The 21246-nt window shown below is 53.6% G+C and overlaps 1 protein-coding gene across 1 annotated transcript in view; it reads right to left on the bottom strand.

Moving 5' to 3' along the window:
• Positions 1-1065: 1065 nt before the first annotated feature.
• Positions 1066-21246, bottom strand: part of LOC106593493 (low-density lipoprotein receptor-related protein 6) — a 78300-nt gene continuing 58119 nt past the window's right edge. Inside the window, 5 exon segments of the mRNA XM_045713962.1 lie at positions 1066-1252; positions 1254-1446; positions 12078-12262; positions 15676-15902; positions 19408-19697. Of these exon segments, the coding sequence (XP_045569918.1) occupies positions 1081-1252; positions 1254-1446; positions 12078-12262; positions 15676-15902; positions 19408-19697 (1067 nt within the window). The 3' untranslated portion in view covers positions 1066-1080.

The following is a 21246-nucleotide window of genomic DNA, read 5'->3' as shown; positions in this document are numbered from 1 at the left end:
GGTATCTGCAGTACAGCTGTGGGGTATCTACAGTACAGCTGTGGGGGTATCTACCCCTGTCAGTACAGCTGTGGGGGTATCTGCAGTACAGCTGTGGGGGTATCTGCAGTACAGCTGTGGGGTATCTACAGCACAGCTGTGGGGGTAATCTACCCCGGTCAGCACAGCTGTGGGGCCATCTCGAGTACAGCTGTGGGGGTATCAGCAGTACAGCTGTGGGGTATCTATCCCCTGGTCAGTACAGCTGTGGGGTATCTGCAGTACAGCTGTGGGGGTATCTATCCCCTGGTCAGTACAGCTGTGGGGGTATCCACTGTAGTCAGCTGTGGGGGTATCTACAGTACAGCTGTGGGGTATCTGCAGTACAGCTGTGGGGGTAATCTACAGTACATGACCAGCAGTATGTCAAAACCCCTTCAAATTAGTGGAATCGACTATTTCAGCCACAGCCGTTGCTGCCAGGTGTATAAAACCGAGCACACGTCCATGCGATCTCCACAGACAAACACTGTCAGTAGAATGGCCCCGTACTGAAGAGCTCAGTGACTTCTCAACGAGGCGCCCGCTATAGGATGCCACCTTTGCCAACAAGTCAGTTCGTCTAATGGCTGCCCTGCTAGAGCTGCTCCCAGGGGTCAACTGTAAGGGCTGTTATTGTGAAGTGGAAAAGTCTAGGAGCAACAACGCTGAGCCGTGAAGTGGTAGGCCACACACACACAAGCTCACAGAAACAGCCGAGTGCTGGAAACGTGTGGGCAAGTAAAAACAATCCGGAGCAACGTTCGTCGTGAGCTTCATGAAATGGGTTTCGCGCCCAGCAGCCGCACACAAAACCCAAAGAACAACACGGTAATGCCAAGCGCCGGCTGGACTGGTGTAAAGCTCTTGGGCAGCGGAAACGCTTTCACTGGAGGGATGAATCACGCTCACCGTCTGGCAGTCTGACGGATGAATCTGGGTTTAGCGGATGCCAGGAGAAACGCTACCTGCCCCAATGCATAGTGCCAACTGTAAAGTTTGGTGGAGGAGGAATAACGGCCTGTGGCTGTTTTTCTTGGCTATGCTGTGAGAGTTACAGACCTAGTACAGTGTGTGTGTGTGTGTGTGTGTGTGTGTCTCACCACTGCAGGTCTTGTTGTCATAGTTGAGGGAGAAGTGGGCGGGGCATCCGCAGACGAAGCTGCTGATTGGTACAGCCAGACAGAGGTGTGAGCATTGCCCATTGGTGGAGGCGCAGGCTGCCCAGCCCCCGGCGAGACGAGTGGAAGACCAAGATGTCCATCACGTAGTCTAGGTGACCCTGGATGACCGTACGGTTCTGACCCGATGTCTTATTGGCCCGTTCGATGCTGCGCTGAGACCAGTCCGTCCAATAGATGTAGTCCTGGTACTGGGTCAGACCAAAAGGGTGAGGGAGGTCATCAGCTATAACCTCACGATCCAGACCTGGGGGGACAGGAGGAGGAGGAGGAGGAGAGAGGGAACAGTTAGACCTGGGGGAGACAGGAGGAGGAGGAGAGGAGAGAGGGAACAGTTAGACCTGGGGAGACAGGAGGAGGAGGAGAGGAGAGAGGGAACAGTTAGACCTGGGGGAGACAGGAGGAGGAGGAGAGGAGAGAGGGAACAGTTAGACCTGGGGGAGACAGGAGGAGGAGGAGAGGAGAGAGGGAACAGTTAGACCTGGGGAGACAGGAGGAGGAGAGAGGAGAGAGGGAACAGTTAGACCTGGGGAGACAGGAGGAGGAGGAGAGAGGGGAACAGTTAGACCTGGGGGAGACAGGAGGAGGAGGAGAGGAGAGAGGGAACAGTTAGACCTGGGGGAGACAGGAGGAGGAGGAGAGGAGAGAGGGAACAGTTAGACCTGGGGGAGACAGGAGGAGGAGGAGAGGAGAGAGGGAACAGTTAGACCTGGGGAGACAGGAGGAGGAGGAGAGGAGAGAGGGAACAGTTAGACCTGGGGGAGACAGGAGGAGGAGAGGAGAGAGGGAACAGTTAGACCTGGGGAGACAGGAGGAGGAGGAGGAGAGAGGGAAACAGTTAGACCTGGGGAGACAGGAGGAGGAGGAGAGGAGAGAGGGAACAGTTAGACCTGGGGGGAGACAGGAGGAGGAGGAGAGGAGAGAGGGAAACAGTTAGACCTGGGGGGAGACAGGAGGAGGAGGAGGAGGAGAGAGGGAACAGTTAGACCTGGGGGAGACAGGAGGAGGAGGAGAGAGAGAGGGAACAGTTAGACCCTGGGGGAGACAGGAGGAGGAGGAGAGGAGAGAGGGAACAGTTAGACCTGGGGAGACAGGAGGAGGAGGAGAGGAGAGAGGGAACAGTTAGACCTGGGGGAGACAGGAGGAGGAGGAGAGGAGAGAGGGAACAGTTAGACCTGGGGGAGACAGGAGGAGGAGGAGAGGAGAGAGGGAACAGTTAGACCTGGGGGAGACAGGAGGAGGAGGAGAGGAGAGAGGGAACAGTTAGACCTGGGGGAGACAGGAGGAGGAGGAGGAGGAGAGAGGGAACAGTTAGACCTGGGGGAGACAGGAGGAGGAGGAGAGGAGAGAGGGAACAGTTAGACCTGGGGGAGACAGGAGGAGGAGGAGGAGAGAGGGAACAGTTAGACCTGGGGGAGACAGGAGGAGGAGGGAGAGGAGAGAGGGAACAGTTAGACCTGGGGAGACAGGAGGAGGAGGAGGAGGAGAGAGGGAACAGTTAGACCTGGGGGAGACAGGAGGAGGAGGAGAGGAGAGAGGGAACAGTTAGACCTGGGGGAGACAGGAGGAGGAGGAGGAGAGAGGGAACAGTTAGACCTGGGGGAGACAGGAGGAGGAGGAGAGGAGAGAGGGAACAGTTAGACCTGGGGGAGACAGGAGGAGGAGGGAGAGGAGAGAGGGAACAGTTAGACCTGGGGAGACAGGAGGAGGAGGAGAGAGAGAGGGAACAGTTAGACCTGGGGGAGACAGGAGGAGGAGAGGAGAGAGGGAACAGTTAGACCTGGGGGAGACAGGAGGAGGAGGAGAGGAGAGAGGGAACAGTTAGACCTGGGGAGACAGGAGGAGGAGGAGGAGAGAGAGGAACAGTTAGACCTGGGGGAGACAGGAGGAGGAGGAGAGGAGAGAGGGAACAGTTAGACCTGGGGGAGACAGGAGGAGGAGGAGAGGAGAGAGGGAACAGTTAGACCTGGGGGAGACAGGAGGAGGAGGAGGGAGAGAGGGAACAGTTAGACCTGGGGAGACAGGAGGAGGAGGAGGAGAGAGGGAACAGTTAGACCTGGGGGAGACAGGAGGAGGAGGAGAGGAGAGAGGGAACAGTTAGACCTGGGGGAGACAGGAGGAGGAGGAGAGAGGGAACAGTTAGACCTGGGGGAGACAGGAGGAGGAGGAGGAGGAGAGAGGGAACAGTTAGACCTGGGGGGGAGACAGGAGGAGGAGGAGAGAGAGAGGGAACAGTTAGACCTGGGGGAGACAGGAGGAGGAGGAGAGAGAGGGAACAGTTAGACCTGGGGGAGACAGGAGGAGGAGGAGGAGGAGAGAGGGAACAGTTAGACCTGGGGGAGACAGGAGGAGGAGGAGAGAGAGAGGGAACAGTTAGACCTGGGGGAGACAGGAGGAGGAGGAGAGAGAGGGAACAGTTAGACCTGGGGGAGACAGGAGGAGGAGGAGGAGGAGAGAGGGAACAGTTAGACCTGGGGGAGACAGGAGGAGGAGGAGAGAGAGGAACAGTTAGACCTGGGGGAGACAGGAGGAGGAGGAGAGAGAGAGGAACAGTTAGACCTGGGGGAGACAGGAGGAGGAGGAGAGGAGAGAGGGAACAGTTAGACCTGGGGGAGACAGGAGGAGGAGGAGAGGAGAGAGGGAACAGTTAGACCTGGGGGAGACAGGAGGAGGAGGAGAGGAGAGAGGGAACAGTTAGACCTGGGGGAGACAGGAGGAGGAGGAGGAGGAGAGAGGGAACAGTTAGACCTGGGGGAGACAGGAGGAGGAGGAGGAGGAGAGAGGGAACAGTTAGACCTGGGGGAGAGCAGGAGGAGGAGGAGAGGAGAGAGGGAACAGTTAGACCTGGGGGAGACAGGAGGAGGAGGAGAGGAGAGAGGGAACAGTTAGACCTGGGGGAGACAGGAGGAGGAGGAGAGGAGAGAGGGAACAGTTAGACCTGGGGAGACAGGAGGAGGAGGAGAGGAGAGAGGGAACAGTTAGACCTGGGGGAGACAGGAGGAGGAGGAGAGGAGAGAGGGAACAGTTAGACCTGGGGGAGACAGGAGGAGGAGGAGAGGAGAGAGGGAACAGTTAGACCTGGGGAGACAGGAGGAGGAGGAGAGGAGAGAGGGAACAGTTAGACCTGGGGGAGACAGGAGGAGGAGGAGAGGAGAGAGGGAACAGTTAGACCTGGGGGAGACAGGAGGAGGAGGAGAGGAGAGAGGGAACAGTTAGACCTGGGGGAGACAGGAGGAGGAGGAGAGGAGAGAGGGAACAGTTAGACCTGGGGGAGACAGGAGGAGGAGGAGGAGGAGAGAGGGAAACAGTTAGACCTGGGGGAGACAGGAGGAGGAGGAGAGAGAGAGGGAACAGTTAGACCTGGGGAGACAGGAGGAGGAGGAGAGGAGAGAGGGAACAGTTAGACCTGGGGGAGACAGGAGGAGGAGGAGGAGAGAGGGAAACAGTTAGACCTGGGGGAGACAGGAGGAGGAGGAGGAGGAGAGAGGGAACAGTTAGACCTGGGGAGACAGGGAGGAGGAGGAGAGGAGAGAGGGAACAGTTAGACCTGGGGGAGACAGGAGGAGGAGGAGAGAGAGAGGGAACAGTTAGACCTGGGGGAGACAGGAGGAGGAGGAGAGGAGAGAGGGAACAGTTAGACCTGGGGGAGACAGGAGGAGGAGGAGAGGAGAGAGGGAACAGTTAGACCTGGGGGAGACAGGAGGAGGAGGAGGAGGAGAGAGGGAACAGTTAGACCTGGGGGAGACAGGAGGAGGAGGAGAGGAGAGAGGGAACAGTTAGACCTGGGGGAGACAGGAGGAGGAGGAGGAGAGAGGGAACAGTTAGACCTGGGGGAGACAGGAGGAGGAGGAGGAGGAGAGAGGGAACAGTTAGACCTGGGGGAGACAGGAGGAGGAGGAGGAGGAGAGAGGGAACAGTTAGACCTGGGGAGACAGGAGGAGGAGGAGAGGAGAGAGGGAACAGTTAGACCTGGGGGAGACAGGAGGAGGAGGAGAGGAGAGAGGGAACAGTTAGACCTGGGGGAGACAGGAGGAGGAGAGGAGAGAGGGAACAGTTAGACCTGGGGGAGACAGGAGGAGGAGGAGGAGGAGAGAGGGAACAGTTAGACCTGGGGGAGACAGGAGGAGGAGAGAGGAGAGAGGGAACAGTTAGACCTGGGGGAGACAGGAGGAGGAGGAGAGGAGAGAGGGAACAGTTAGACCTGGGGGAGACAGGAGGAGGAGGAGAGAGAGAGGGAACAGTTAGACCTGGGGGAGACAGGAGGAGGAGGAGGAGGAGAGAGGGAACAGTTAGACCTGGGGGAGACAGGAGGAGGAGGAGGAGGAGAGAGGGAACAGTTAGACCTGGGGGAGACAGGAGGAGGAGGAGGAGAGAGGGAACAGTTAGACCTGGGGGAGACAGGAGGAGGAGGAGAGGAGAGAGGGAACAGTTAGACCTGGGGGAGACAGGAGGAGGAGGAGAGGAGAGAGGGAACAGTTAGACCTGGGGGAGACAGGAGGAGGAGGAGAGGAGAGAGGGAACAGTTAGACCTGGGGGAGACGGGAGGAGGAGGAGGAGGAGAGAGGGAACAGTTAGACCTGGGGGAGACAGGAGGAGGAGGAGGAGAGAGGGAACAGTTAGACCTGGGGGAGACAGGAGGAGGAGGAGAGGAGAGAGGGAACAGTTAGACCTGGGGGAGACAGGAGGAGGAGGAGAGAGAGAGGGAACAGTTAGACCTGGGGAGACAGGAGGAGGAGGAGGAGAGAGGGAACAGTTAGACCTGGGGGAGACAGGAGGAGGAGGAGAGGAGAGAGGGAACAGTTAGACCTGGGGGAGACAGGAGGAGGAGGAGAGGAGAGAGGGAACAGTTAGACCTGGGGGAGACAGGAGGAGGAGGAGAGGAGAGAGGGAACAGTTAGACCTGGGGGAGACAGGAGGAGGAGGAGAGGAGAGAGGGAACAGTTAGACCTGGGGGAGACAGGAGGAGGAGGAGGAGAGAGGGAACAGTTAGACCTGGGGGAGACAGGAGGAGGAGGAGGAGGAGAGAGGGAACAGTTAGACCTGGGGAGACAGGAGGAGGAGGAGAGGAGAGAGGGAACAGTTAGACCTGGGGGAGACAGGAGGAGGAGGAGAGGAGAGAGGGAACAGTTAGACCTGGGGGAGACAGGAGGAGGAGGAGAGGAGAGAGGGAACAGTTAGACCTGGGGGAGACAGGAGGAGGAGGAGGGAGAGAGGGAACAGTTAGACCTGGGGGAGACAGGAGGAGGAGGAGAGGAGAGAGGGAACAGTTAGACCCTGGGGGAGACAGGAGGAGGAGGAGGAGAGAGGGAACAGTTAGACCTGGGGGAGACAGGAGGAGGAGGAGAGGAGAGAGGGAACAGTTAGACCTGGGGGAGACAGGAGGAGGAGGAGAGGAGAGAGGGAACAGTTAGACCTGGGGGAGACAGGAGGAGGAGGAGAGGAGAGAGGGAACAGTTAGACCTGGGGAGACAGGAGGAGGAGGAGAGGAGAGAGGGAACAGTTAGACCTGGGGGAGACAGGAGGAGGAGGAGAGGAGAGAGGGAACAGTTAGACCTGGGGGAGACAGGAGGAGGAGGAGGAGGAGAGAGGGAACAGTTAGACCTGGGGGAGACAGGAGGAGGAGGAGGAGAGAGGGAACAGTTAGACCTGGGGGAGACAGGAGGAGGAGGAGAGAGAGAGGGAACAGTTAGACCTGGGGGAGACAGGAGGAGGAGGAGAGGAGAGAGGGAACAGTTAGACCTGGGGGAGACAGGAGGAGGAGGAGAGGAGAGAGGGAACAGTTAGACCTGGGGGAGACAGGAGGAGGAGGAGGAGGAGAGAGGGAACAGTTAGACCTGGGGGAGACAGGAGGAGGAGGAGGAGAGAGGGAACAGTTAGACCTGGGGGAGACAGGAGGAGGAGGAGGAGGAGAGAGGGAACAGTTAGACCTGGGGGAGACAGGAGGAGGAGGAGGAGAGAGGGAACAGTTAGACCTGGGGGAGACAGGAGGAGGAGGAGAGGAGAGAGGGAACAGTTAGACCTGGGGAGACAGGAGGAGGAGGAGAGGAGAGAGAGGGAACAGTTAGACCTGGGGAGACAGGAGGAGGAGGAGAGGAGAGAGGGAACAGTTAGACCTGGGGGAGAGCAGGAGGAGGAGGAGAGGAGAGAGGGAACAGTTAGACCTGGGGGAGACAGGAGGAGGAGGAGAGGAGAGAGGGAACAGTTAGACCTGGGGAGACAGGAGGAGGAGGAGAGGAGAGAGGGAACAGTTAGACCTGGGGGAGACAGGAGGAGGAGGAGGAGAGAGGGAACAGTTAGACCTGGGGGAGACAGGAGGAGGAGGAGAGGAGAGAGGGAACAGTTAGACCTGGGGAGACAGGAGGAGGAGGAGAGGAGAGAGGGAACAGTTAGACCTGGGGGAGACAGGAGGAGGAGGAGAGGAGAGAGGGAACAGTTAGACCTGGGGGAGACAGGAGGAGGAGGAGAGGAGAGAGGGAACAGTTAGACCTGGGGGAGACAGGAGGAGGAGGAGAGGAGAGAGGGAACAGTTAGACCTGGGGGAGACAGGAGGAGGAGGAGAGAGAGGAACAGTTAGACCTGGGGGAGACAGGAGGAGGAGGAGAGGAGAGAGGGAACAGTTAGACCTGGGGAGACAGGAGGAGGAGGAGAGAGAGAGGGAACAGTTAGACCTGGGGGAGACAGGAGGAGGAGGAGAGGAGAGAGGGAACAGTTAGACCTGGGGGAGACAGGAGGAGGAGGAGAGGAGAGAGGGAACAGTTAGACCTGGGGGAGACAGGAGGAGGAGGAGAGGAGAGAGGGAACAGTTAGACCTGGGGGAGACAGGAGGAGGAGGAGAGGAGAGAGGGAACAGTTAGACCTGGGGGAGACAGGAGGAGGAGGAGAGGAGAGAGGGAACAGTTAGACCTGGGGGAGACAGGAGGAGGAGGAGAGAGAGAGGGAACAGTTAGACCTGGGGGAGACAGGAGGAGGAGGAGAGGAGAGAGGGAACAGTTAGACCTGGGGGAGACAGGAGGAGGAGGAGAGGAGAGAGGGAACAGTTAGACCTGGGGAGACAGGAGGAGGAGGAGAGGAGAGAGGGAACAGTTAGACCTGGGGAGACAGGAGGAGGAGGAGAGGAGAGAGGGAACAGTTAGACCTGGGGGAGACAGGAGGAGGAGGAGAGGAGAGAGGGAACAGTTAGACCTGGGGGAGACAGGAGGAGGAGGAGGAGGAGAGAGGGAACAGTTAGACCTGGGGAGACAGGAGGAGGAGGAGAGGAGAGAGGGAACAGTTAGACCTGGGGGAGACAGGAGGAGGAGGAGAGGAGAGAGGGAACAGTTAGACCTGGGGAGACAGGAGGAGGAGGAGAGAGGGAACAGTTAGACCTGGGGGAGACAGGAGGAGGAGGAGGAGGAGAGAGGGAACAGTTAGACCTGGGGGAGACAGGAGGAGGAGGAGAGGAGAGAGGGAACAGTTAGACCTGGGGGAGACAGGAGGAGGAGGAGAGAGAGAGGGAACAGTTAGACCTGGGGGAGACAGGAGGAGGAGGAGAGGAGAGAGGGAACAGTTAGACCTGGGGGAGACAGGAGGAGGAGGAGGAGGAGAGAGGGAACAGTTAGACCTGGGGGAGACAGGAGGAGGAGGAGAGGAGAGAGGGAACAGTTAGACCTGGGGAGACAGGAGGAGGAGGAGAGGAGAGAGGGAACAGTTAGACCTGGGGGAGACAGGAGGAGGAGGAGGAGAGAGGGAACAGTTAGACCTGGGGGAGACAGGAGGAGGAGGAGGAGGAGAGAGGGAACAGTTAGACCTGGGGGGAGACAGGAGGAGGAGGAGGAGAGAGGGAACAGTTAGACCTGGGGGAGACAGGAGGAGGAGGAGAGGAGAGAGGGAACAGTTAGACCTGGGGGAGACAGGAGGAGGAGGAGGAGAGAGGGAACAGTTAGACCTGGGGGAGACAGGAGGAGGAGGAGGAGAGAGGGAACAGTTAGACCTGGGGGAGACAGGAGGAGGAGGAGAGGAGAGAGGGAACAGTTAGACCTGGGGGAGACAGGAGGAGGAGGAGAGGAGAGAGGGAACAGTTAGACCTGGGGGAGACAGGAGGAGGAGGAGGAGAGAGGGAACAGTTAGACCTGGGGGAGACAGGAGGAGGAGGAGGAGGAGAGAGGGAACAGTTAGACCTGGGGGAGACAGGAGGAGGAGGAGGAGAGAGGGAACAGTTAGACCTGGGGGAGACAGGAGGAGGAGGAGGAGGAGAGAGGGAACAGTTAGACCTGGGGGAGACAGGAGGAGGAGGAGAGGAGAGAGGGAACAGTTAGACCTGGGGGAGACAGGAGGAGGAGGAGGAGAGAGGGAACAGTTAGACCTGGGGGAGACAGGAGGAGGAGGAGAGGAGAGAGGGAACAGTTAGACCTGGGGGAGACAGGAGGAGGAGGAGAGAGGGAACAGTTAGACCTGGGGGAGACAGGAGGAGGAGGAGAGGAGAGAGGGAACAGTTAGACCTGGGGGAGACAGGAGGAGGAGGAGAGAGAGGGAACAGTTAGACCTGGGGGAGACAGGAGGAGGAGGAGAGGAGAGAGGGAACAGTTAGACCTGGGGGAGACAGGAGGAGGAGGAGAGGAGAGAGGGAACAGTTAGACCTGGGGGAGACAGGAGGAGGAGGAGAGGAGAGAGGAACAGTTAGACCTGGGGGAGACAGGAGGAGGAGGAGGAGGAGAGAGGGAACAGTTAGACCTGGGGGAGACAGGAGGAGGAGGAGAGGAGAGAGGGAACAGTTAGACCTGGGGGAGACAGGAGGAGGAGGAGAGGAGAGAGGGAACAGTTAGACCTGGGGGAGACAGGAGGAGGAGGAGAGGAGAGAGGGAACAGTTAGACCTGGGGGAGACAGGAGGAGGAGGAGAGGAGAGAGGGAACAGTTAGACCTGGGGGAGACAGGAGGAGGAGGAGGAGGAGAGAGGGAACAGTTAGACCTGGGGGAGACAGGAGGAGGAGGAGGAGGAGAGAGGGAACAGTTAGACCTGGGGGAGACAGGAGGAGGAGGAGGAGGAGAGAGGGAACAGTTAGACCTGGGGGAGACAGGAGGAGGAGGAGAGGAGAGAGGGAACAGTTAGACCTGGGGGAGACAGGAGGAGGAGGAGGAGAGAGGGAACAGTTAGACCTGGGGGAGACAGGAGGAGGAGGAGAGGAGAGAGGGAACAGTTAGACCTGGGGGAGACAGGAGGAGGAGGAGAGAGGGAACAGTTAGACCTGGGGGAGACAGGAGGAGGAGGAGAGAGGGAACAGTTAGACCTGGGGGAGACAGGAGGAGGAGGAGGAGAGGAGAGGGAACAGTTAGACCTGGGGGAGACAGGAGGAGGAGGAGAGGAGAGAGGGAACAGTTAGACCTGGGGGAGACAGGAGGAGGAGGAGAGGAGAGAGGGAACAGTTAGACCTGGGGGACAGGAGGAGGAGGAGAGAGAGAGGGAACAGTTAGACCTGGGGGAGACAGGAGGAGGAGGAGAGGAGAGAGGGAACAGTTAGACCTGGGGGAGACAGGAGGAGGAGGAGAGGAGAGAGGGAACAGTTAGACCTGGGGGGAGCAGGAGGAGGAGGAGAGAGGGAACAGTTAGACCTGGGGGAGACAGGAGGAGGAGGAGAGGAGAGAGGGAACAGTTAGACCTGGGGGAGACAGGAGGAGGAGGAGAGGAGAGAGGGAACAGTTAGACCTGGGGGGGACAGGAGGAGGAGGAGAGAGGGAACAGTTAGACCTGGGGGAGACAGGAGGAGGAGGAGAGGAGAGAGGGAACAGTTAGACCTGGGGGAGACAGGAGGAGGAGGAGGAGGAGAGAGGGAACAGTTAGACCTGGGGGAGACAGGAGGAGGAGGAGAGAGGGAACAGTTAGACCTGGGGGAGACAGGAGGAGGAGGAGGAGGAGAGAGGGAACAGTTAGACCCGGGGGAGACAGGAGGAGGAGGAGGAGGAGAGAGGGAACAGTTAGACCTGGGGGAGACAGGAGGAGGAGGAGAGGAGAGAGGGAACAGTTAGACCTGGGGGAGACAGGAGGAGGAGGAGGAGAGAGGGAACAGTTAGACCTGGGGGAGACAGGAGGAGGAGGAGAGGAGAGAGGGAACAGTTAGACCTGGGGGAGACAGGAGGAGGAGGAGAGGAGAGAGGGAACAGTTAGACCTGGGGGAGACAGGAGGAGGAGGAGAGGAGAGAGGGAACAGTTAGACCTGGGGGAGACAGGAGGAGGAGGAGAGGAAGTGTGGAAAAGAGAGAGATGGACATATGAGAGTCAAAGCAAAGAGGAGAGAGCATGAAAGAGTGAGCTGACTGACTGTGTGTGTGTCTCTGTGTGTGAGTGTCTCTCTGTGTGTGTGTCTCTCTGTGTGTGTGTCTCTGTGTGTGAGTGTCTCTGTGTGTGAGTGTCTCTGTGTGTGAGTGTCTCTCTGTGTGTGTGTCTCTGTGTGTGAGTGTCTCTGTGTGTGAGTGTCTCTGTGTGTGAGTGTCTCTGTGTGTGAGTGTCTCTGTGTGTGAGTGTCTCTGTGTGTGAGTGTCTCTGTGTGTGAGTGTCTCTGTGTGTGAGTGTCTCTGTGTGTGAGTGTCTCTGTGTGTGAGTGTCTCTGTGTGTTGAGTGTCTCTGTGTGTGAGTGTCTCTGTGTGTGAGTGTCTCTGTGTGTGAGTGTGAGTGTCTCTGTGTGTGAGTGTCTCTGTGTGTGAGTGTCTCTGTGTGTGAGTGTCTCTGTTGTGTGTGTGTGTGTGTGTCTCTGTGTGTGAGTGTCTCTGTGTGTGAGTGTCTCTGTGTGTGAGTGTCTCTGTGTGTGTGTCTGTGTGTGTGTGTGTGTGTGTGTGTGTGTGTGTCTGTGTCTGTGTCTGTGTGTGTGTGTGTGTGTGTGTGTGTGTGTGTGTGTGATATAACTCACCCAGCATGTTGGATGACTCTATGAGCGTAGTGTCCAGGTCTGTCCAGTAAAGTCGCCTCTCAGCATAGTCGATGGTCAGCCCGTTGGCTCGGCCCACGTTGGGTACCAGAGTTATCCGGCCCGTCCCGTCCATCGCCGACCGGTCAATTTTAGGCTTCCCGCCCCACTCTGTCCAGTACATAAACCTGGAACGATACATTTACTGTAGGGACTAAAACACAGATTAGACTGAATCTCTGTCCAGTACATAAACCTAGAACGATACATTACTGTAGGGACTAAAACACAGATTAGACTGAATCTCTGTCCAGTACATAAACCTAGAACGATACATTACTGTAGGGACTAAAACACAGATTAGACTGAATCTCTGTCCAGTACATAAACCTAGAACGATACATTTACTGTAGGGACTAAAACACAGATTAGACTGAATCTCTGTCCAGTACATAAACCTAGAACAATACATTACTGTAGGGACTAAAACACAGATTAGACTGAATCTCTGTCCAGTACATAAACCTAGAACGATACATTACTGTAGGGACTAAAACACAGATTAGACTGAATCTCTGTCCAGTACATAAACCTAGAACGATACATTACTGTAGGGACTAAAACACAGATTAGACTGAATCTCTGTCCAGTACATAAACCTAGAACGATACATTTACTGTAGGGACTAAAACACAGATTAGACTGAATCTCTGTCCAGTACATAAACCTAGAACGATACATTTACTGTAGGGACTAAAACACAGATTAGACTGAATCTCTGTCCAGTACATAAACCTAGAACGATACATTTACTGTAGGGACTAAAACACAGATTAGACTGAATCTCTGTCCAGTACATAAACCTAGAACGATACATTTACTGTAGGGACTAAAACACAGATTAGACTGAATCTCTGTCCAGTACATAAACCTAGAACGATACATTACTGTAGGGACTAAAACACAGATTAGACTGAATCTCTGTCCAGTACATAAACCTAGAACGATACATTACTGTAGGGACTAAAACACAGATTAGACTGAATCTCTGTCCAGTACATAAACCTAGAACGATACATTACTGTAGGGACTAAAACACAGATTAGACTGAATCTCTGTCCAGTACATAAACCTAGAACGATACATTTACTGTAGGGACTAAAACACAGATTAGACTGAATCTCTGTCCAGTACATAAACCTAGAACGATACATTACTGTAGGGACTAAAACACAGATTAGACTGAATCTCTGTCCAGTACATAAACCTAGAACGATACATTTACTGTAGGGACTAAAACACAGATTAGACTGAATCTCTGTCCAGTACATAAACCTAGAACGATACATTACTGTAGGGACTAAAACACAGATTAGACTGAATCTCTGTCCAGTACATAAACCTAGAAACGATACATTTACTGTAGGGACTAAAACACAGATTAGACTGAATCTCTGTCCAGTACATAAACCTAGAACGATACATTACTGTAGGGACTAAAACACAGATTAGACTGAATCTCTGTCCAGTACATAAACCTAGAACGATACATTACTGTAGGGTCTAACCCTCTTCCCATGAATCTTAGCTCGTTACCTAGCAACCGTATAGGTCATATAGTCTTCTTCGCTCTAAAACTTGGGTCAGATTAAGTCAACATTTAGTCGAGAAATCTGTAATTAAATTTGTACGTTTCGCAGAGGAGGTCTTAGTCAAACAATTTGCCGTCCGGCCGAGGAGTTTGGAGCAGTATCTCCGACCTTTCATCACGTACACAGAAACCTGTCCATCACTAGCTAGCTGTTAGCCTGAACCAGTCATTACATTAGCTTGCTAGCTAGCTGTTAGCCTGAACCAGTCATTACATTAGCTTGCTAGCTAGCTGTTAGCCTGAACCAGTCTTCATATTCCCATTACATTAGCTTGCTAGCTAGCTGTTAGCCTGAACCAGTCTTCATATTCCCATTACATTAGCTTCCTAGCTAGCTGTTAGCCTGGACCAGTCTTCATATTCCCATTACATTAGCTTGCTAGCTAGCTGTTAGCCTGAACCAGTCTTCATATTCCCATTACATTAGCTTGCTAGCTAGTTGTTAGCCTGAACCAGTCTTCATATTCCGATTACATTAGCTTACTAGCTAGCTGTTAGCCTGGACCAGTCTTCATATTCCCATTACATTAGCTTGCTAGCTAGCTGTTAGCCTGAACCAGTCTTCATATTCCCATTACATTAGCTTGCTAGCTAGCTGTTAGCCTGAACCAGTCTTCATATTCCCATTACATTAGCTTGCTAGCTAGCTGTTAGCCTGAACTAGTCTCTTCATATTCCCATTACATTAGCTTGCTAGCTAGCTGTTAGCCTGAACTAGTCTCTTCATATTCCCATTACATTAGCTTGCTAGCTAGCTGTTAGCCTGAACCAGTCTTCATATTCCCATTACATTAGCTTGCTAGCTAGCTGTTAGCCTGAACCAGTCTCTTCATATTCCTATTACATTAGCTTGCTAGCTAGCTGTTAGCCTGAACCAGTCTCTTCATATTCCGATTACATTAGCTTACTAGCTAGCTGTTAGCCTGGACCAGTCTTCATATTCCCATTACATTAGCTTGCTAGCTAGCTGTTAGCCTGAACTAGTCTCTTCATATTCCCATTACATTAGCTTGCTAGCTAGCTGTTAGCCTGAACCAGTCTTCATATTCCCATTACATTAGCTTGCTAGCTAGCTGTTAGCCTGAACTAGTCTCTTCATATTCCCATTACATTAGCTTGCTAGCTAGCTGTTAGCCTGAACCAGTCTTCATATTCCCATTACATTAGCTTGCTAGCTAGCTGTTAGCCTGAACCAGTCTCTTCATATTCCTATTACATTAGCTTGCTAGCTAGCTGTTAGCCTGAACCAGTCATTACATTCCCATTACATTAGCTTGCTAGCTAGCTGTTAGCCTGTACCAGTCTTCATATTCCCATTAGCTTGCTAGCTAGCTGTTAGCCTGAACCAGTCATTACATTCCCATTACATTAGCTTGCTAGCTAGCTGTTAGCCTGTACCAGTCTTCATATTCCCATTAGCTTGCTAGCTAGCTGTTAGCCTGAACCAGGCATTACATTCCCATTACATTAGCTTGCTAGCTAGCTGTTAGCCTGTACCAGTCTTCATATTCCCATTAGCTTGCTAGCTAGCTGTTAGCCTGAACCAGTCATTACATTCCCATTACATTAGCTTGCTAGCTAGCTGTTAGCCTGTACCAGTCTTCATATTCCCATTAGCTTGCTAGCTAGCTGTTAGCCTGAACCAGTCATTACATTCCCATTACATTAGCTTGCTAGCTAGCTGTTAGCCTGTACCAGTCTTCATATTCCCATTACATTAGCTTGCTAGCTAGCTGTTAGCCTGAACCAGTCATTACATTAGCTTGCTAGCTAGCTGTTAGCCTGAACCAGTCATTACATTAGCTTGCTAGCTAGCTGTTAGCCTGTACCAGTCTTCATATTCCCATTACATTAGCTTGCTAGCTAGCTGTTAGCCTGAACCAGTCATTACATTAGCTTGCTTGCTACCTGTTAGCCTGAACACTTCAGCAGGGTGGGTCCAGTACCTACCCTTCAGCAGGGTCCAGTGCCAGGGCTCGAGGGCTGTCCAGATCTTTCCAGACTAGGACCTGTCTGTGTTGTCCATCCAGCTTGGCCACCTCGATACGATTGGTCCCCGTGTCCGCCCAGTACAGATTCTTCCCCAGCCAGTCCACCGCCATGCCTTCTGGGTAGTCCAGGCCAAACTCCACCACGTGTTCTAGAGCGCTGCCGTTCATAAACGCACGACTGATTGTCTGGAGAGGAGAGGAAGAGGAGAGGTGGGGAGGAAGAGGAGAGGAGAGGAGAGGAGAGGAGAGGAGAGGAGAGGAGAGGAGAGGAGAGAGGAGAGAGGAGAGAGGAGAGAGGAAGAGGGGAGATAGGAAGAGGGGAGATAGGAAGAGGGGAGAGAGGAGAGGAAGAGGAGAGGAAGAGGAGAGGAGAGGAGAGAGAGGAGAGGAGAGGAGAGGAGAGGAGAGGAGAGAGAGGAGAGGAGAGGAGAGGAGAGGAGAGGGAAGAGGAGAGGAGAGGAGAGAGAGGAGAGGAGAGGAGAGAGAGGAGAGAGGGAGAGGAGAGGAGAGCAGAGAGGAGAGGAGAGGAGAGGAGAGGAGAGGAGAGGAGAGGAGAGAGAGGAAGAGGGGTTACTATTGGCTTCATTTGAGGAATGATGAAGTGGACAAAACAGGCATAACATTAACAATCATTATATATGTCACATCCACAACTACTCTGCTATCAACACCAAACCCTGAGAGATACAGAGCATCTCTAAGAAACAGTCACAGACATATGATGTTCTCAACCTCCAGACATCAAATGATTCCTATACTGGAGGAGGAGGAGGAGGAGGGGGGGAGGAGGAGGGAGGAGGGGGGGAGGAGGAGGGGGAGAGAGAGGAGGGAGAGAGGAGGGAGGAGGTGGAGGGAGAGGAGGAGGAGGAGGGGGAGGAGAAGGGGAGGAGAGAGGAGGGAGGAGGAGGGAGGAGGAGGTGGGGGGTGCGAAGAAAGACCTCTTATACCTCAGAGCCTGGGTGAAGACTCACAGCTCATTTAAACAGCAGCCAGGCAGAGAGGAGAGAGGAGAGGCAGAGAGGAGAGGAGAGGCAGAGAGGAGAGGCAGAGAGGAGAGGCAGAGAGGAGAGGCAGAAAGGAGAGGAGCGGAGAGGCAGAGAGGAGAGGCAGAGAGGAGAGGCAGAGAGGAGAGGCAGAGAGGAGAGGCAGAGAGGAGAGGAGAGGGAGTCTGGGACGGTAGAAATGCTGTTTGTTAATAATTTACACCTGATTATGTAACTCCTCCCCTCCCTCCTCAACCAATCATTAGACACAACGTCATAACAATCTGTTGGACCATACAAAAAACTCCTCCCTCCCTCCACCAATCATCAGCTCTCTTCCAGAAGATTACGTACATCAGCCAATCAGGCTGGTGACCGGGAGGTAACCTGGGCTTTATCAGCCTGCTACCCTCAACTGATGGGCTGAAGGTAACCTGGGCTTTATCAGCCTGCTACCCTCAACTGATGGGCTGAAGGTAACCTGGGCTTTATCAGCCTGCTACCCTCAACTGATGGGCTGAAGGTAACCTGGGCTTTATCAGCCTGCTACCCTCAACTGATGGGCTGAAGGTAACCTGGGCTTTATCAGCCTGCTACCCTCAACTGATGGGCTGAAGGTAACCTGGGCTTTATCAGCCTGCTACCATCAACTGATGGGCTGAAGGTAACCTGGGCTTTATCAGCCTGCTACCCTCAACTGATGGGCTGAAGGTAACCTAGGCTTTATCAGCCTGCTACCCTCAACTGATGGGCTGAAGGTAACCTGGGCTTTATCAGCCTGCTACCCTCAACTGATGGGCTGAAGGTAACCTGGGCTTTATCAGCCTGCTACCCTCAACTGATGGGCTGAAGGTAACCTGGGCTTTATCAGCCTGCTACCCTCAACCGATGGGCTGAAGGTAACCTGGGCTTTATCAGCCTGCTGCATCAACTGATGGGCTGAAGGTAACCTGGGCTTTATCAGCCTGCTACCCTCAACTGATGGGCTGAAGGTAACCTGGGCTTTATCAGCCTGCTGCATCAACTGATGGGCTGAAGGTAACCTGGGCTTTATCAGCCTGCTACATCAACTGATGGGCTGAAGGTAACCTGGGCTTTATCAGCCTGCTACCCTCAACTGATGGGCTGAAGGTAACCTGGGCTTTATCAGCCTGCTACCCTCAACTGATGGGCTGAAGGTAACCTGGGCTTTATCAGCCTGCTACCCTCAACTGATGGGCTGAAGGTAACCTGGGCTTTATCAGCCTGCTACCCTCAACTGATGGGCTGAAGGTAACCTGGGCTTTATCAGCCTGCTACCCTCAACTGATGGGCTGAAGGTAACCTGGGCTTTATCAGCCTGCTGCATCAACTGATGGGCTGAAGGTAACCTGGGCTTTATCAGCCTGCTACCCTCAACTGATGGGCTGAAGGTAACCTGGGCTTTATCAGCCTGCTACCCTCAACTGATGGGCTGAAGGTAACCTGGGCTCTATCAGCCTGCTACCCTCAACTGATGGGCTGAAGGTAACCTGGGCTTTATCAGCCTGCTACATCAACTGATGGGCTGAAGGTAACCTGGGCTTTATCAGCCTGCTACCCTCAACTGATGGGCTGAAGGTAACCTGGGCTTTATCAGCCTGCTACCATCAACTGATGGGCTGAAGGTAACCTGGGCTTTATCAGCCTGCTACCCTCAACTGATGGGCTGAAGGTAACCTGGGCTTTATCAGCCTGCTACCCTCAACTGATGGGCTGAAGGTAACCTGGGCTTTATCAGCCTCCTACCCTCAACTGATGGGCTGAAGGTAACCTGGGCTTTATCATTTGTGTTTTACTGTGTGTGTGTTAATTTATTTCATCCACCTCCTCACCCTTCCATCTCCTCCCCCTCCACCTCACCCTCCTCCCCCTCCTCCACCTCCTCACCCCTCCACCCCCTCCTCACCTCCTCCCCCTCCTCCCCCTCCTCCACCCCTCCTCCATCTCCTCCCCCTCCACCATCTCCTCCCCCTCCTCCCCCTCCTCCCCCTCCCCCTCCACCTCCTCCATCTCCTCACCCCTCCACCTCCTCCTAGACAGCATTAGTAACTTTCTTCACTAAAACAGAACGGTTTCCACTCTGCTCCTCTGAAAGGCCATCATACTCAGCTACGCTGTCGTCTCCGAGCCAGAGAGAGAGAGAGAGAGAGAGAGAGAGAGAGAGAGACAGAGAGACAGAGAGAGAGAGAGAGACGAGAGAGAGCGAGAGAAGAGCGAGAGAGGCAGAAGCGAAGTAGAGATATAGAGACAGAGAGAGAGAGAGAGAAGAATAGAGAGAGAGATGAAAGAGAGCAGAGACAGAGAGAGATAGAGAGACAGAGAGAGAGACAAGACAGAGACAGATAGAGACAGACGAAGAGACAGAGACAGACAGAGAAGACAGAAACGAGATAGTGAAGAGCGACAATGCCGAGAGAGGCAGCGAGAGAGCGAGCAGAAGCAAGAGACACGGCAACGCAACAGAGCAAAGAACTTATATAGCATAAAACAAATACGGATACAGTATATGACAGAGAGAGAGACAGAGAGACAGAGAGACAGAGAGACAGAGAGAGAGACAGAGAGACAGAGAGACAGAGAGACAGAGAGACAGAGAGACAGAGAGACAGAGAGACAGAGAGACAGAGAGACAGAGAGAGAGAGAGAGAGAGAGAGAGAGAGAGAGAGAGAGAGAGAGACCTCCTCACCTTCAATGTGATGTCTGTCCAGTAGATGCGGTTGTCTGTGATGTCGAAGTCGAGTGCGGACGCCTCTTTAACCCCGGTCAGCGGGATGGCCACGTTGTTGTTGTTCGTTTCCAAGGAGATGCGTCTGATGTCTGTGTGGCGGGAGAACAGGAGAAAGGCTTCTGGGACGATGCAGGTGGACAGGTCGGCTATCAGCTCCAGCCCAATGGGACAGGCGCACTGGACGCCCACTGGCTTATACAGGCAGAGGTGGCTGCACCCACCATTAGACTCCGCACACAGGTTGGTACCTGGGGAGGGGGGGGAGAGAGGAGGAGAGAGAGAGGCAGTAGGAGGGGACGGAAGGGGAGGAGAGAGAAAGAGAGAGAGGAGAGAGAGGGGGAGAGAGGAGGAGAGATAGAGAGGAGAAGGGGAGCAGTAGGAGGGGACAGGAGAGAGAAGGGGAGGAAGTAGGAGGGAACAGGAGGAGAGGGGAGAGAGGAGGAGAGAAGGGGAGGAGAGAGAGAAGGGGAGGCAGTAGGAGGGGAGGGGAGGAGAGAGAGAGGAGAGGCAGTAGGAGGGGAGGCAGTAGGAGGGAACAGGAGGAGAGAGAGAGGGGGAGGCAGTAGCAGGGAAGGGGAGGATAAAAAGTTAATTCTTGTTGGGGTGTAGGGGGCAGTGTTTTCACGGCCGAATGAAAAACGTACCCAAATTAAACTGGTTACTACTAGAATATGCATATTATTAGTAGATTTGGATAGAAAACACTCTGACGTTTCTAAAACTGTTTGAATGGTGTCTGTGAGTATAACAGAACTCATATGGCAGGCAAAAACCTGAGAAAAATCCAACCAGGAAGTGGAAAGTCAGAATTGTAGTTCTTCTTTTGATTCTCTATCGAAACTACAGTTTCTGTGGGGTCACGTTGCACTTCCTAAGGCTTCCATTGGCTGTCAACAGCCTTCAGAAAGTTCTATCAGCATTCTCCTGTCACTGGGCAGAGAATAGGAGCTCAGTCACTGAGTGGACTGCCTGGCGACAAAAGGGATTGGATATGCGCGGTCCCGCGAGCGCGCCGTTCCTTCTTTTTCTTCTTAAATGAATACGCTATTGTCCGGTTGGAATATTATCGCAATTTTACGTTAAAAATACCATAAAGATTGATTTTAAACAGCGTTTGACATGCTTCTAAGAACGGTAATGGAACATTTAGACTTTTCGTCTCTGGTTCCGTGCTCGCGCGTTATGCCTTTTGATAGTGCTCTGAAGGCACGAACAAAACGGAGGTATTTGGACATAAATTATTAGATTATTTCGAACAAAAACAACATTTCTTGTGGAAGTAGCAGTCCTGGGAGTGCATTCTGACGAAGATCAGCAAAGGTAAGAGAATATTTGTAATACTAATTCTGAGTTTAGGTTGCGCCCGAACTTGGCGGGTGTCTGTATAGGTCGCTGTGATGGCTGAGCTCTGTACTCAGAATATTGAAAAATATGCTTTCTCCGTAAAGCTATTTTAAAATCTGACACAGCGGTTGCATCCAGGAGTAGTCTATCTATTATTCTTTAAATAATTGTTATATATTTTGTCAACGTTTATGATGAGTATTTTGTAAATTGATGTGCACATTCACGTTTTGGTGAGAATACATTTTCTGAACATCACGCGCCAATGTAAAATGCTGTTTTTGGATATAAATATTAACTTTATCGAACAAAACATACATGTATTGTGTAACATAATGTCCTAGGAGTGTCATCTGATGAAGATCGTCAAAGGTTAGTGCTTCATTTAGCTGTGTTTTGGGTTTTATTGACACATGTCCTCGCTTGGAAAATGGCTGTGTGATTATTTGTGTC

This window comes from Salmo salar, unplaced genomic scaffold (genome assembly GCF_905237065.1).
Source record: "Salmo salar unplaced genomic scaffold, Ssal_v3.1, whole genome shotgun sequence".
Lineage (NCBI taxonomy): Eukaryota > Metazoa > Chordata > Actinopteri > Salmoniformes > Salmonidae > Salmo > Salmo salar.
The sequence above is the reverse complement of the archived record's forward strand: the minus strand, read 5'-3'. Positions and strand labels throughout refer to the sequence as shown.